At 43.1% G+C, this 12,177-nt stretch overlaps 1 protein-coding gene across 2 annotated transcripts in view; it reads left to right on the plus strand.

The window, feature by feature from the left end:
- Window positions 1-12,177, plus strand: part of FLACC1 (flagellum associated containing coiled-coil domains 1) — a 33,086-nt gene that overhangs the window by 6,627 nt on the left and 14,282 nt on the right. For both annotated transcript variants that reach the window (XM_060281717.2, XM_088674180.1), the window contains 8 exons: window positions 102-122; window positions 1,578-1,598; window positions 2,765-2,858; window positions 4,529-4,590; window positions 8,163-8,260; window positions 9,994-10,046; window positions 10,743-10,842; window positions 11,996-12,099. In XM_060281717.2, the coding sequence (XP_060137700.2) occupies window positions 102-122; window positions 1,578-1,598; window positions 2,765-2,858; window positions 4,529-4,590; window positions 8,163-8,260; window positions 9,994-10,046; window positions 10,743-10,842; window positions 11,996-12,099 (553 nt within the window). The remainder of the gene's footprint in view (window positions 1-101; window positions 123-1,577; window positions 1,599-2,764; window positions 2,859-4,528; window positions 4,591-8,162; window positions 8,261-9,993; window positions 10,047-10,742; window positions 10,843-11,995; window positions 12,100-12,177) is intronic.

Raw genomic sequence — 12,177 nt, forward strand, 5'->3', positions numbered from 1 at the left:
GCCTTAACAGCATCTCTCTCTCTCTCTCTCTCTCTCTCTCTCTCTCTCTCTCTCTCTCTCTCTCTCTCTCTCTCTCCCCCCCCTTTTAACCCTCTTTGTAGTTCTGTACTTAAGCCTGAAACGTAAGTACCAATATACCCGCCCCTCACACAACCCCCTCGCCTCAGCTTCCTTTTTGTGCATTACAGTAACAATTCTTGCTTAGGATAATCCTCCTCCCCATTTCCTTCCCCCACTTCAATGCCATCCCTTTTTCCAGGATATTGCTTTGACAGGAACTTGCAAGATGTATTATGGCTCAGTAAGTCACTGCACATTGTTACCCTGACAACAGGAATGATTGTCAGGAGGAAGGTCTGAGGCCCTGTTCAATTTGACACTACTGGTTTAGCTCTATGCTAGTTTATCTCTCTCACCCACACACCCCTCCTCTGGAGTACTAATTGTCTGCAGTGGACTCTCTTTGGGGATGTCCAGTGTTTTCGCTTTTGCTCCCCTGTGTGGAGTATTTGACACATACTGGGAAGAAACTGTGCTTACCAGTCTGACAGCAAGCCTTAGATTTCTCCCTATTGGCAGAGCTTTGCAGGGTTTCATCACTGACTGCCCACATATAGCTTTGAAAAGAACGCTGAACATTGCAGTCCCCTAGTTTGATTCTAACTAAATTATTGTGCTGGAATTTTCCCTCACCCCCAAATCTGCTCTGGAGTGTTGGGGGGAACCCCAAATCAGATTTAGGGAGCATGCAGTGCAAGGAGAGGCAGAGAGCTTCCCCTTGCACATGGAGAAATCCTTGCGAGGACCTTAGTGCTTCATTGAATGCAGTTTGGTTTGCGTGGCACTTAATCTAGACTGGGATTCTTTCCCAATAAGGTTGTTTTTAGCCAAGCAATTATAGGACCATTGCATCGCCAGTTACTAATGTTGTGAATAGTTGTATATGTGTCCAGAAAGTCTATTGAAGGTCCTCAGTTTAGCCACTTGAGGACACACATCACGATGCATTGTGTCCTGTGCAGCTCTTTGCTATCTTCATCACTGGGCTGCAGTGAATATAATTTCTGTGGTATCTGAAGAAGTGTGCATGCACACGAAAGCTCATACCAATCACAAACTTAGTTGGTCTCTAAGGTGCTACTGGAAGGAATTCTTTTATAATTTCTGTGTACGTCATCTGCATCCAGACAGGTGACTGCAGGTCTTGCAAAGGCATTGGAGTAAACAGAATTCAGTTTGTAACTTGCATATGCACACACAGTACTATGTAGATCAGGCATCCCCAAACTTCAGCCCTCCAGATGTTTTGGACTACAATTCCCATCTTCCATGACCACTGGTCCTGTTAGCTAGGGATTATGGGAGTTGTAGGCCAAAACATCTGGAGGGCCGCAGTTTGGGGATGCCTGGTGTAGATCGTTCCTTTGGCTTTGATACATCTATCTTGTAATGAGAATGTGTTTAGCTGACAGTAGTGGTGCCTTAACAGCATATCTCTCTCTCTCTCTCTCTCTCTCCCTCTCCCTCTCCCTCTCCCTCTCCCTCTCTCCCTCTCTCCCTTTTAACCCTCTTTGCAGTTCTGTACTTAAGCCTGAAACGTAAGTACCAATATACCCTGTATATTGTTTCATGGCTTTTAGGCTCACTGTTAACAATGTATGTGTGTGCACGTGTTTTATAGGTAATAGTTACAGATAAATATTCATAAATATATATATATATATATATATATATATATATATATATATATATATATATATATAAATTGCTGCCAACTCATGCAACCGATACCTTTAAATTTCTCGCAGCCCTGTGTCATATAAGCCAGCAATACCTGCTTAAATGTGAACATTCTGAATACCTACCCCATACATTTAAAGCCCATCCAATGCACATTTAAAGCAGATGACAAATAATCCTGAGGGGAACTGTAGTTTTCCCTTCAGAGGACTACCATACCCAACACCCATAACAAACTACAGTTCCCATAATTCTTTTGCGGGGAAATCTTGGACTTCAAAAGTGTGTTGGGTGTGCTTTAAATATATGTGGTGTGGATCTGCTGCAGCAGCAGGAGAAGACTGAGCTTGCTGAACATTTTGTTTGCCTGCTTGCTCCTTCCACCTTGAAACCCACACAAGCCTTGCCCAAGGCAAGAGCCAAAGGCCTCATAGCCAGTAGCCTATTTGCTGGAGGATAATTTGGAGACTGCTGCCCACTGACATGCTTTGGTTTGATGCTCTGAACTTCTGTAGCATCGTTGCAATTAGGAAAGGATGAAGCTTAGCTTTGGTTTAAAATCTGAACTGAACAAAACTTCTCTGCCTTCCTTCACTGCGCTGACATAGAGTCCCGACAGCGCTGATCTCTTCCAGACAAAGAGAAGAGATTAGACTCATAGAAACCGCAAAATAGCATTTGCAGTCATATACAAAAGAGGGAGGGAAATGGCTCTTCCATTGTGAGCAAGGGAACCCTGTCTTTATATCTTTAAACTTCCTCCAGACTTACGGTACTTCCTTCTCTCCCCACATAAGACAGAGGGTGTAGACACCAGTTTCTTTTCCCTCTCTGTTTTAACTTGGTGCAGACAGCCACCCCCTTCGGCCCCACCACCTCCTCAACCCCAATGGCCAAACAGATAAGGGAATCCTATAAACTTTTTTAGTTGCAGTTCTTGATTTTCCTACCCTTGATCTCTCCGACACGATGATATTTGCCAACCAGCAAATTTCGCTGTACAGATACGATGTTGGTCTTTCAGGGAGGACATTATAGGTGACTTGGTGGAACAGATTTCTGAGCTCACAGCTATAATGGAGCAATTGCGTCGAGACCACCAAACTAGCCACAAACAGGTGAGTCACTTCCATTTGGGGTCCTGCTGTTGGAAGCTTAGCAAATGTAGCCTTGTACTGGAATCCTCCATTAAGGACATAAGTTTTCGGAGAGTAGTCTCCTTTTCATCAGATGCATGAAGGATCCTCCTTAGTTGGAGCCTATATACTGTAATGAGATGGGATAATGGTTTGAATGATCTCTCAGGGTTTGACCATGGGTCGACATGGCCCTCAGCCTGAAGGATAGCAATTGCTGTGTTAAAGCATCAATGTATGTAAAATCACTGTAATTTTTGTTGGTGCAAACAGAAAGAAACCAGAAAGTAGAATTCATTGGATGCCAAGATCCTAGTCAAGTACTATTTGGTGAGAGAACCCCAGCAGAGATTTAAAGTCACAAAATACATAGCAAAGTAAAGCATGGAAATATAGGTTATTAAATCTAAATTTTAGTATGCCCTTTCAAGTACGTTCCAAAATTTCCCTCTTTCCTCAGCATAGAAAAAGGCCACATGTTTGGTAAGTCAAAATATTGGTTTACTTACAATCACTTCAAAGGTCTGGTACATGTGCTTTTCCATACATCAGGCAGAAAAGTAAAACGTAGCTTAGTTGCAAAGTTGTAAATGTTCCTAGATTCTTGGTAAAGGAACACAAGAGTGGCTGGTGAGAGCCATGCAATTTTGCAGGATCAACCAGCTCAAACCACTTCACACTGGGCTTCTCAGGTAGACTGGAGGGTGAACAATAGGCTAGATTGCCCGTTTCATCCCAAAGCAAGGGGATGTGTCATAGCTAAGCTGGCAGGACAACTGTGGTATTAATCATTTCATTCATTCATTAGACCCAAACATGTCGGTTATATGAGGCTAGGTAAAGGTAAAGGGGCCCCTGACCATCAGGTCCAGTTGTGTCCGACTCTGGGGTTGCAGCGCTCATCTCGCTCTATAGGCCGAGGGAGCCGGCGTTTGTCCGCAGACAGCTTCCAGGTCATGTGTCCAGCATGACTAAGCCGCTTCTGGTGAACCAGAGCAGCACACGGAAATACCGTTACCTTTCCGCCGGAGCGGTCCCTATTTATCTACTTGCACTTTGATGTGCTTTCGAACTGCTAGGTGGGCAGGAGCTGGGACCGAGCAACGGGAGCTCACCCTGTTGCAGGGATTCGAACCGCCGACCTTCTGATTTAACCCACAGCGCCACCTGGGTCCCATAATTTTCCCCATTTGCCTCCCTATTTTCTCTCTCTCTAAACCCATACCCAGCAACTTAGGATAGCACTTAATGCTTTGCATGCCAGACTATAAAAGATTCATGCAGGCAGGAGTAGCCTATGTGACTACAATTCCCATAACCCCCAGCTAGCATGGCCAGTGATCAGGGGTGATGGGAATTGCAGTCCAAAACATCTGGCGAGCAGCACATTGGCTAAGACTTCTTCTGAAAAGCAGTAACTGTCAAGCAGGTTGAAATAGATTTCTTATTTGGAATTTCTGGAGCAAAGGTGGCGTTGCTGTACGATTAATTGGCATGGAGGAATCAGGATGATGTGTGTGTTTGTGTTTGTGTTGAGCCTCTTGATCACAGAAACAAACTCTATGTGCTGTGAAAGTACCTTAAGGTACCTTGTAAAGGCAGCTCCCCTCGTGAACCTTTACACAGAGGTTATTGTCTCTTTCTTTTCCTAGTTGGAGAAAGAGATGGAAGACAAAAGGAATGAAATGCAAGAGGAACACGAAAACAAAATGAGGTATGGCTATTTCTGCATGCAAGACGGATCCATTTATTTTGCAGCCGCTCTTCTGCATTTTGTTTTGGATAACCTCCCCTGTCCCAGGACACAGAAGGTGGGTAACAAAAAGAGCCATTTTTCTCAGGGCCAGCATAGATGAGGAAAGGATCAGCCCTGCCCACAACAGCCACTATTGGCATTTTAAAATCATTATTTTTTATAATCTTTTTTTATTATTTTCAATGATATAAACATACAACATAAAACAGTACAAAATCCAAATATCGAGATTACTCTGAATCTCTTGACTCCCCCCCCCCCATCCCTTCTATGGGTCCTTTTAATTCTATTTTGAGCTGCATATCAGTACTTCTCCAATTTTTCATCTTCCTAAATTATCTATACGCTCTATTACATTACAAGTGTATCTAAAATCCTGCTAATGTTTTGACCTGTTTACAATGATTTTGTATATACAATATAAACATTTCCCATATTTTTTTAAAAAAATTCTTGTCTTCTTGATTCCTGAGCTTCCCAGTTAATTTTGCCATAGTCCATCAACTTGTCTATTTCAGTGTATCTGAAGAAGTGTGCATGCACACGAAAGCTCATACCAAAATAAAAAAACTTAGTTGGTCTTTAAGGTGCTGCTGGAAGGAATTTTTTTATTTTGTTCCATCAACTTGATTTGCCATTCTATTGGCATTTTTTTTAAAGCATGCATTCGACGCAAGGAAATATTTAACATAATGTCTAGTTTAACCTACAAAAAGGCAGACCATTCCCCTGCGGGCTCCTCCAGATATCCTATTGATATTCATCACATTCATGATGATTTCTGCTTCCAGTGGTATCTGGGTGGTTACACACAATTCCTCTTTCAGTACCGTTCATGCCTGCAAAAGTTTTGGGGTGGACATCCTGCTCTGTTTCCAGTTGGCGCATGTTCTGTAGCTTCCAAATGAAATCCTGTAATTTTTTACGCTGCAGATGCTGTGGGTTCTGCTTTTGGTCCAACATTTCTTCACTGTTATTGCAGGAGAGCTCCCTCCACAGGCGGAAATAATGTAACATTGGGGAAGACCAACCAAGTGGAATTATGTACAGACAGAATTATGTACAGGCACCTACCACACCTATCAGCCAATCACCCATTCCCACCACCCTTCTGAGTAATACCCCTCCCCACCTTCTCACTATATATAAAGGTCTGGCGACTTCTGTTTCAGTGTATCTGAAGAAGTGTGCATGCACATGAAAGCTCATACCAAGAACAAACTTAGCTGGTCTCTAAGGTGCTACTATACAATTTTTTAATATATTTCTATGTACAGACAGTTCGGTATAAATCCACCACTGATTCATTAGGTTCATTATTATTTCATTAGATTTTATTAAAGTTTGAAAGAAAATATACAAAGGGTTAACATCAAATATCCAATTTTTAAATCAAAGATTAAAAAACCCCTAATTAAATAAAAACACAAACCAAAAGGAAGAAAAGAAAAAGAGAGAAAAGAAAGGAAGGAAGGAAGGAAAAAATAGAACTTATAATTCTTCATCTGTCAGCTATATATAGAAAATTATTCAAAACATTCACTCCACGATAATGGTAAAGGTACCCCTGACCATTAGGTCCAGTCGCGGACGACTCTGGGGTTGCGGCGCTCATCTCGCTCTATAGGCCGAGGGAGCCAGCGTTTGTCCACAGACAGCTTCTGGGTCATGTGGCCAGCATGACTAAGCTGTTTCTGGCGAACTAGAGCAGCGCACAGAAACGCCGGTTACCTTCCCACCAGAGCGGTACCTATTTATCTACTTGCACTTTGACATGCTTTCGAACTGCTAGGTTGGCAGGAGCTGGGACTGAACAACGGGAGCTCACCCCGTCGCGGGGATTCAAACCGCCGACCTCCTGATCAGCAAGCCCTAGGCTCTGTGGTTTAGACCACAGCGCCACCCACGTCCCTTAATGATAACACCCAACAATTCCACTTTCTTTAAAACCAATACCTTCTTCAACCCTCAAACCCAGGTACCATACGTTTGTTTTCTTTTACCTGCAAAAAGTCTGTGGACTGATTAACTCACACAGGAGAAAGAACATCTGTGAAACTTTGTTTGATATTTATCTCAGCAGCTGGGAAACAATCGGATGAAAGTGGAATACATCTATGTGACTGTAAGGGGAAGATCTGGATTATTATGAACTTGGAGGACGATTTGAACTTTAGAAAAAAGACGGCAGTGGACAGTTGCGAGGAATTCCCAATTTCTTGAAGCATGGGAACCCAAATAAAAAATTCTTTAGATGATTTGGCATAACATTCGGTTTGATTGATATATATATGTGTATAATTTGAAATATTGAATGTGATATAATTGGTTTTAATTGGAAAATTAATAAAAATATTTAAAAAAAAAAAAAAAGTCTGTAAGGAGTTTCCAATCTTTAGTACCGTAAATATTGTCAGTGTTTTTTATCTTCTTATTAAATTTGTCACCTTTGCCAGTCTTGGCTTAGCCCAATGATTTTAACAAACCATGCCTCCATGGAGGTAGGCAACAATGAATCTTTCCATCTTTGTGCGTACGAAAGTCTCACCACTGTGACCATGCGCTGTTTATTGCGTGAACGACATGTTGCAGAATATGCTCATAAAAGACTGCTGAAGTAACAATTGGATGATGTGACGCAGAAAGTTCTGTGGGAAGAATAATTAAATAAATAAACATGTTGGCCTTGCTCCTGTTGGTATAGGTGTTATTCTCAAAATACTGTGCAGCTGTAATATACAGTCATACCTCGGTTTGAGTACGCCTCGGTTTGAGTATTTTCAGTTTAAATACTCCGCAGACATGTCTGGAACGGATTAATCCACTTTCCATTACTTTCAATGGGAAAGTTCACTTCAGGTTAAGTACGCTTCAAGTTAAGTACGGACTTCCAAAACCAATTACACTCATACCTTGGGTTAAGTACGCTTCAAGGTTGAGTACTCCGCGGACCCGTTTGGAACAGATTAATCCACTTTCAATGGGAAAGTTCACTTCAGGTTAAGTACGCTTCAGTTTAAGTACTCCACGGACTGTCTGGAACGGATCGATCCACTTTCCATTACTTTCAATGGGAAAGTTCGCTTCAGGTTAAGTACGCTTCAGTTTAAGTACAGACTTCCAGAACCAACTGTGTTTGTAAACCGAGGTACCACTGTATATAAAAATAGATATTTTTAATAAGAATAAGTGGCAGTATTCTCAAAGCAGTTTAGAACTGAATAATAACACACACACCCAAATAATAAATAGTGGTACTAGTAGTACATGGTTGATATTGGGCAGAATCCACAGTTACCTGATAAGATCCTCTCCTCCCCTATCCCCGATCTACTTCAGAGGGTCCTCCAACCAGCTGAGGCAGATGTGGACACTGCACAGAGGGCTGTAGCAAGAGAGGGGAAGCAGGTGAAGTCCCACTGCGGCAAGAGAAGGCTGTGCAAAAATAGCATCCCATACAACCCGTTGTTGTCTTTTAATCAAAGCAGCTTGCTGGATAATTATAACAGAAAGCTATGTTGTCTTTGCAGGGATATGCAGTCACGTCATGCAGCAGAGATGAACGCCTTGGAGGAGCAGTACAAGAAAGAGTTGCGAAATGAGAGGGCACACGCCCAGGAGAAGCTGGGTAGGACTCGGGGGGCCAAACTACCTGTTACACTGTACAGTAGTATTCCAGCAGTCCTACGGTAGTTGCAGTGGAGGCTGGTCCAACCTTAGCTAGACCTCAGCAAGCCTCCCAGCTACCTCCCTTCTTATTTACAACCAGTCAAGACCAGCCCATCCATGAGGCTCACTGAGGTAGTTGCCTTAAGGTGGCAGGATCACAACAATGGGGATGAGCGGCAGTTCCAGGCCTGCAGGGAGACTGACAATGGGACCCCTGGCTGCCCGACAATGACAGCAACGCCTCTTCCTCTTCCCTGCCTTTGTAAAATCAAGAAGGCCACAGAGCAGCTTTTTAAAACATCTCAGCAGACAGGAGCTGAGGAGCATCCAATTTGGGATCGTCTATCTGTTAAGCAGGAAGGATCATAGCTATCAAGTTCTCCCTTTTTTAAAGGGAAATTCCCTTATGCTGAATAGGCTTCCTCGCGAGAAAAGGGAAAACTTGACAGCTGTGGGAAGGATCTGAATGTTCTGTGCCTTCAAACAGAGAATAGGATAGGAGTTGATAATAAGCACGCAGAACCAATCAAAGGTATTATGATAAAAATTGCAGGCCAACAAGAGCTATAACAAGGGACAAGATCCCCAACAGCATACAAATCAATCTGGCTAAACTGATTCAAAAATACACACTCGCACCCCGCTCACACACAAAAACAATTCTCACTACAGCCAACCAAAGAAAATCAACCACACCCTAAGCCACTCCCAACCTCTCACCACCAAGGAAATACAACAAGTGAATACAGTGGTGCCTCGGGTTAAGAACTTAATTCGTTCTGGAGGTCCGTTCTTAACCTGAAACTGTTCTTAACCTGAGGTACCACTTTAGGTAATGGGGCCGCCGGCACGCGATTTCTGTTCTCATCCTGAAGCAAAGTTCTTAACCCGAGGTACTATTTCTGGGTTAGCGGAGTCTGTAACCTGAAGCGTCTGTAACTGGAAGCTTCTGTAACCCGAGGTACCACTGTAGTAAAAGAACCCATGCAAGTAACGCTGACACAACCCCTCTCACACACTAAGTTTCTTTCCTTCCTTCCTTCCTTCCTTCCTTCCTTCCTTCCTTCCTTCCTTCCTTCCTTCCTTCCTTCCTTCCTTCCTTCCTTCCTTCCTTCCTTCCTTCCTTCCTCCTCCTCCTCCTTCTCTTCCCTTCCTTCCTATCTATGTTTAAACCAATTCATAAACCAATAACTCATATATTGACCACTAATAATGAAACGTGTTGTACATATTTTTCCACATTTATTATGCTATTTTTGTTTTAAAAACCTAATTAAAAAAAACAGGGACAAGATATACAGGTCCTTGTCTGTTAATGCTAGAAGCCTCAAAGCTCAAAGTGGCAAATTATAATGCCCCCAGTTAGAAGTGAACACTGGGGGCAGCCATGTTTTTGCTGCACAATTCCCTCTGAGGGTGGCAGAACATCACTGGTCCCTCAGGCTCTCTAGAGGTCTCGCTCTTCTCTTCAAAGAGTGTGTTGGCAAGAAGCCTTTGAGCACCAGCCGCTCCAGACTGAGAGTAGCCGGACATGGCAATTGTATTTCTAAGGCGGTGTTAATTTATGGGGAAGGCATGTTGTTGGCCAAGCAGCCAATTCATTTCCCTTCAGGAAAACAACTGAGAAATAAAAGTTTAATTTCAGTAGTTCTGTGTGTGGAGAATTTTATTTTTCCCTCTCCCCCCGCTCAGCTGGGATGCAGAAGGAATACAAGTATCTGAAGAATGCGTTTCGTGTGTACCAGGTAAGATTTAAATTATACCACCCACCTGAGGTAATCCTAAACTCATACGAGTCTCCTGGCGCTTTAAAGACCAACAGTTTGTTTGCTGCCTAAGATTTTGCAGGCGAGAGCCTGCTTTGCCAGGTGCACAGTGCACTGCCCCCTAGTGTTTGCGCATGCACAGTTGGTGCTCATGAAAGACTGCAGTCCAGTTGTCACAGACATCTTGCATTTTATGGCTGCTTGGTCTACGGCCAGAGCCAGCGTTGCTGCAGTCCCAGCCCAACTGGCTGGCTACCTCAGCAATGACAGGGAATCCAGAAGTGGCACTGAGCTGCAAAATTAATCTGCAACACCTGGAGTCTTCTGAATCCCGTACAGAAAAGGAAGGACGATCAGGCTGCCTCAGGTGCTCGTGCAGAGTTGCCACCCCTTCCCAGTTTACTTATTCATAACCAGTGTTCCCCTGAAGTACTTTGAAGAATTGCGGCAGAAGAGGGTATAAAATTGCCACCTGGTTGCTGGCATCTGTCCTGAGAAACAATGGAGTGCGCCTCCAAGCGTGAAGTCGAACCGCTGCTTTAGCATCACCAAAGTGACCTCCCTGGCACGCAAGTCTTGGCAGTGTTTATGGAGGTTCAGGGCTGCCCAGACGTCAGGATTCCCCTTTAAATTGGCACCTACATTTTTTAAAAAATCATTTTTCTCTCTCTTTAGGATAGCATTTCTGATGAAATGGAGGAAAAGTGGCTGAGAAGGCAAGCAGAATGGAAAAAGAGTGAGAGGACTGAACGAGAGAAGGCCTTGTTACAACAAAGTGAGTACAAGAGAGGGGTTGCGTCTTATTTGTATTGTGTGCTTGAGTATTTGGGTTGAAAGGGAAATGGAGTTTGCCCATGCAAATCAGTCTGGTGAATACGGTATTTGCTGCCTTTATTGCTTTCAGTCTGCAGATGATACGTAACTGATTACTCCTCCCCTCCCCCACACTGACGTTGTGTTTCCTTTGGGTAGAATAACGTGACGGCATTACATTATTTCACCACTGCAGACAGCAAGACAGATAATGTAGCTTTTGCCAGAAGACAAACTGCAGCAGCGTGGAAACACTGCTGCAAACGAAAAATGGAGGGCAGAACGGAAAACGACACCTCCTTATATCTCTGCATGTGTGCAATGATTTGAACCTCAGTTCTTTGCACCTACTTTTGACCTGAACTCTGTTCTCATTCATCTGAATTTACAAAGTTCCATGTGCTTTGGCTTGGCTTGACTCACTTTGATAAATGTTCCTGTTCCCTGTGGAGTCAGATGGGTGGGTGAGCCTTTAATTACTGATATCCTCTCTGCAACAGGAGCAAATTGCTCATTAACTCTTTTTTTTCATTTGCAAGATCTCAATTAACGAGTATTTGCTTTGGTTGTGAAGAGGAAACTAATGATTAAGGGCCCACCTACACAGCCATCTTGCAAACAGAACAGGAATTGCAATGAAGGGCCGATTCAGGAAGGTCGTGGCCCTGTTAGTGGACAGGAAACAACTCATTGTAGAGGTGGAAGCTGGGTAGTAGAATAGAAGCCACATTAAAATAAAGAGGCAAGGAGGAGACAATAGGCCAGCTGTAGAGAAAAGCGGAACATTTTATGAATAGGACATTTCTGCATAAATATACATTTTCCATCTAAATGGGCACTGCTGGCTTTCTGTGGTGAAGACTGCTCTATATTAAGTGCCATATGGAACCATGATTTTAATTCTGCATAAAAGTAATGCCTCTGGGCACTAAAGATCCCTAATGTAAAAGCAACCAGCCTTCTCTCTTCTGTTAAGAGGATACCACTGGATAAATATCCCACAGCTGGCAAATGACGGCCAATGTTTCAAGCACATCAACTTTATCACTAAGAAATATATAATTTTGATGACACACATGGTTAATGCATACCTAAAAATCTAATCTTATCCACAGAGCAGTCGTTGACAAAAAAGTTTGAGCAGGCGATAGAGGAACAGAAGACTATAATTCAGAATAACAGTTTTTTAATAGGCAAAGTTTATGAAAAAGAAAGAGAAGTAAGTGGTGTTTATTATTAAGCACTGTGGGGCTACTGTTCCTTTAACAGAAAACTCTCCCCTTACAAATCCTGCCCC

This window comes from Zootoca vivipara, chromosome 1, assembly GCF_965207765.1.
Source record: "Zootoca vivipara chromosome 1, rZooViv2.hap1.1, whole genome shotgun sequence".
NCBI lineage: Eukaryota > Metazoa > Chordata > Lepidosauria > Squamata > Lacertidae > Zootoca > Zootoca vivipara.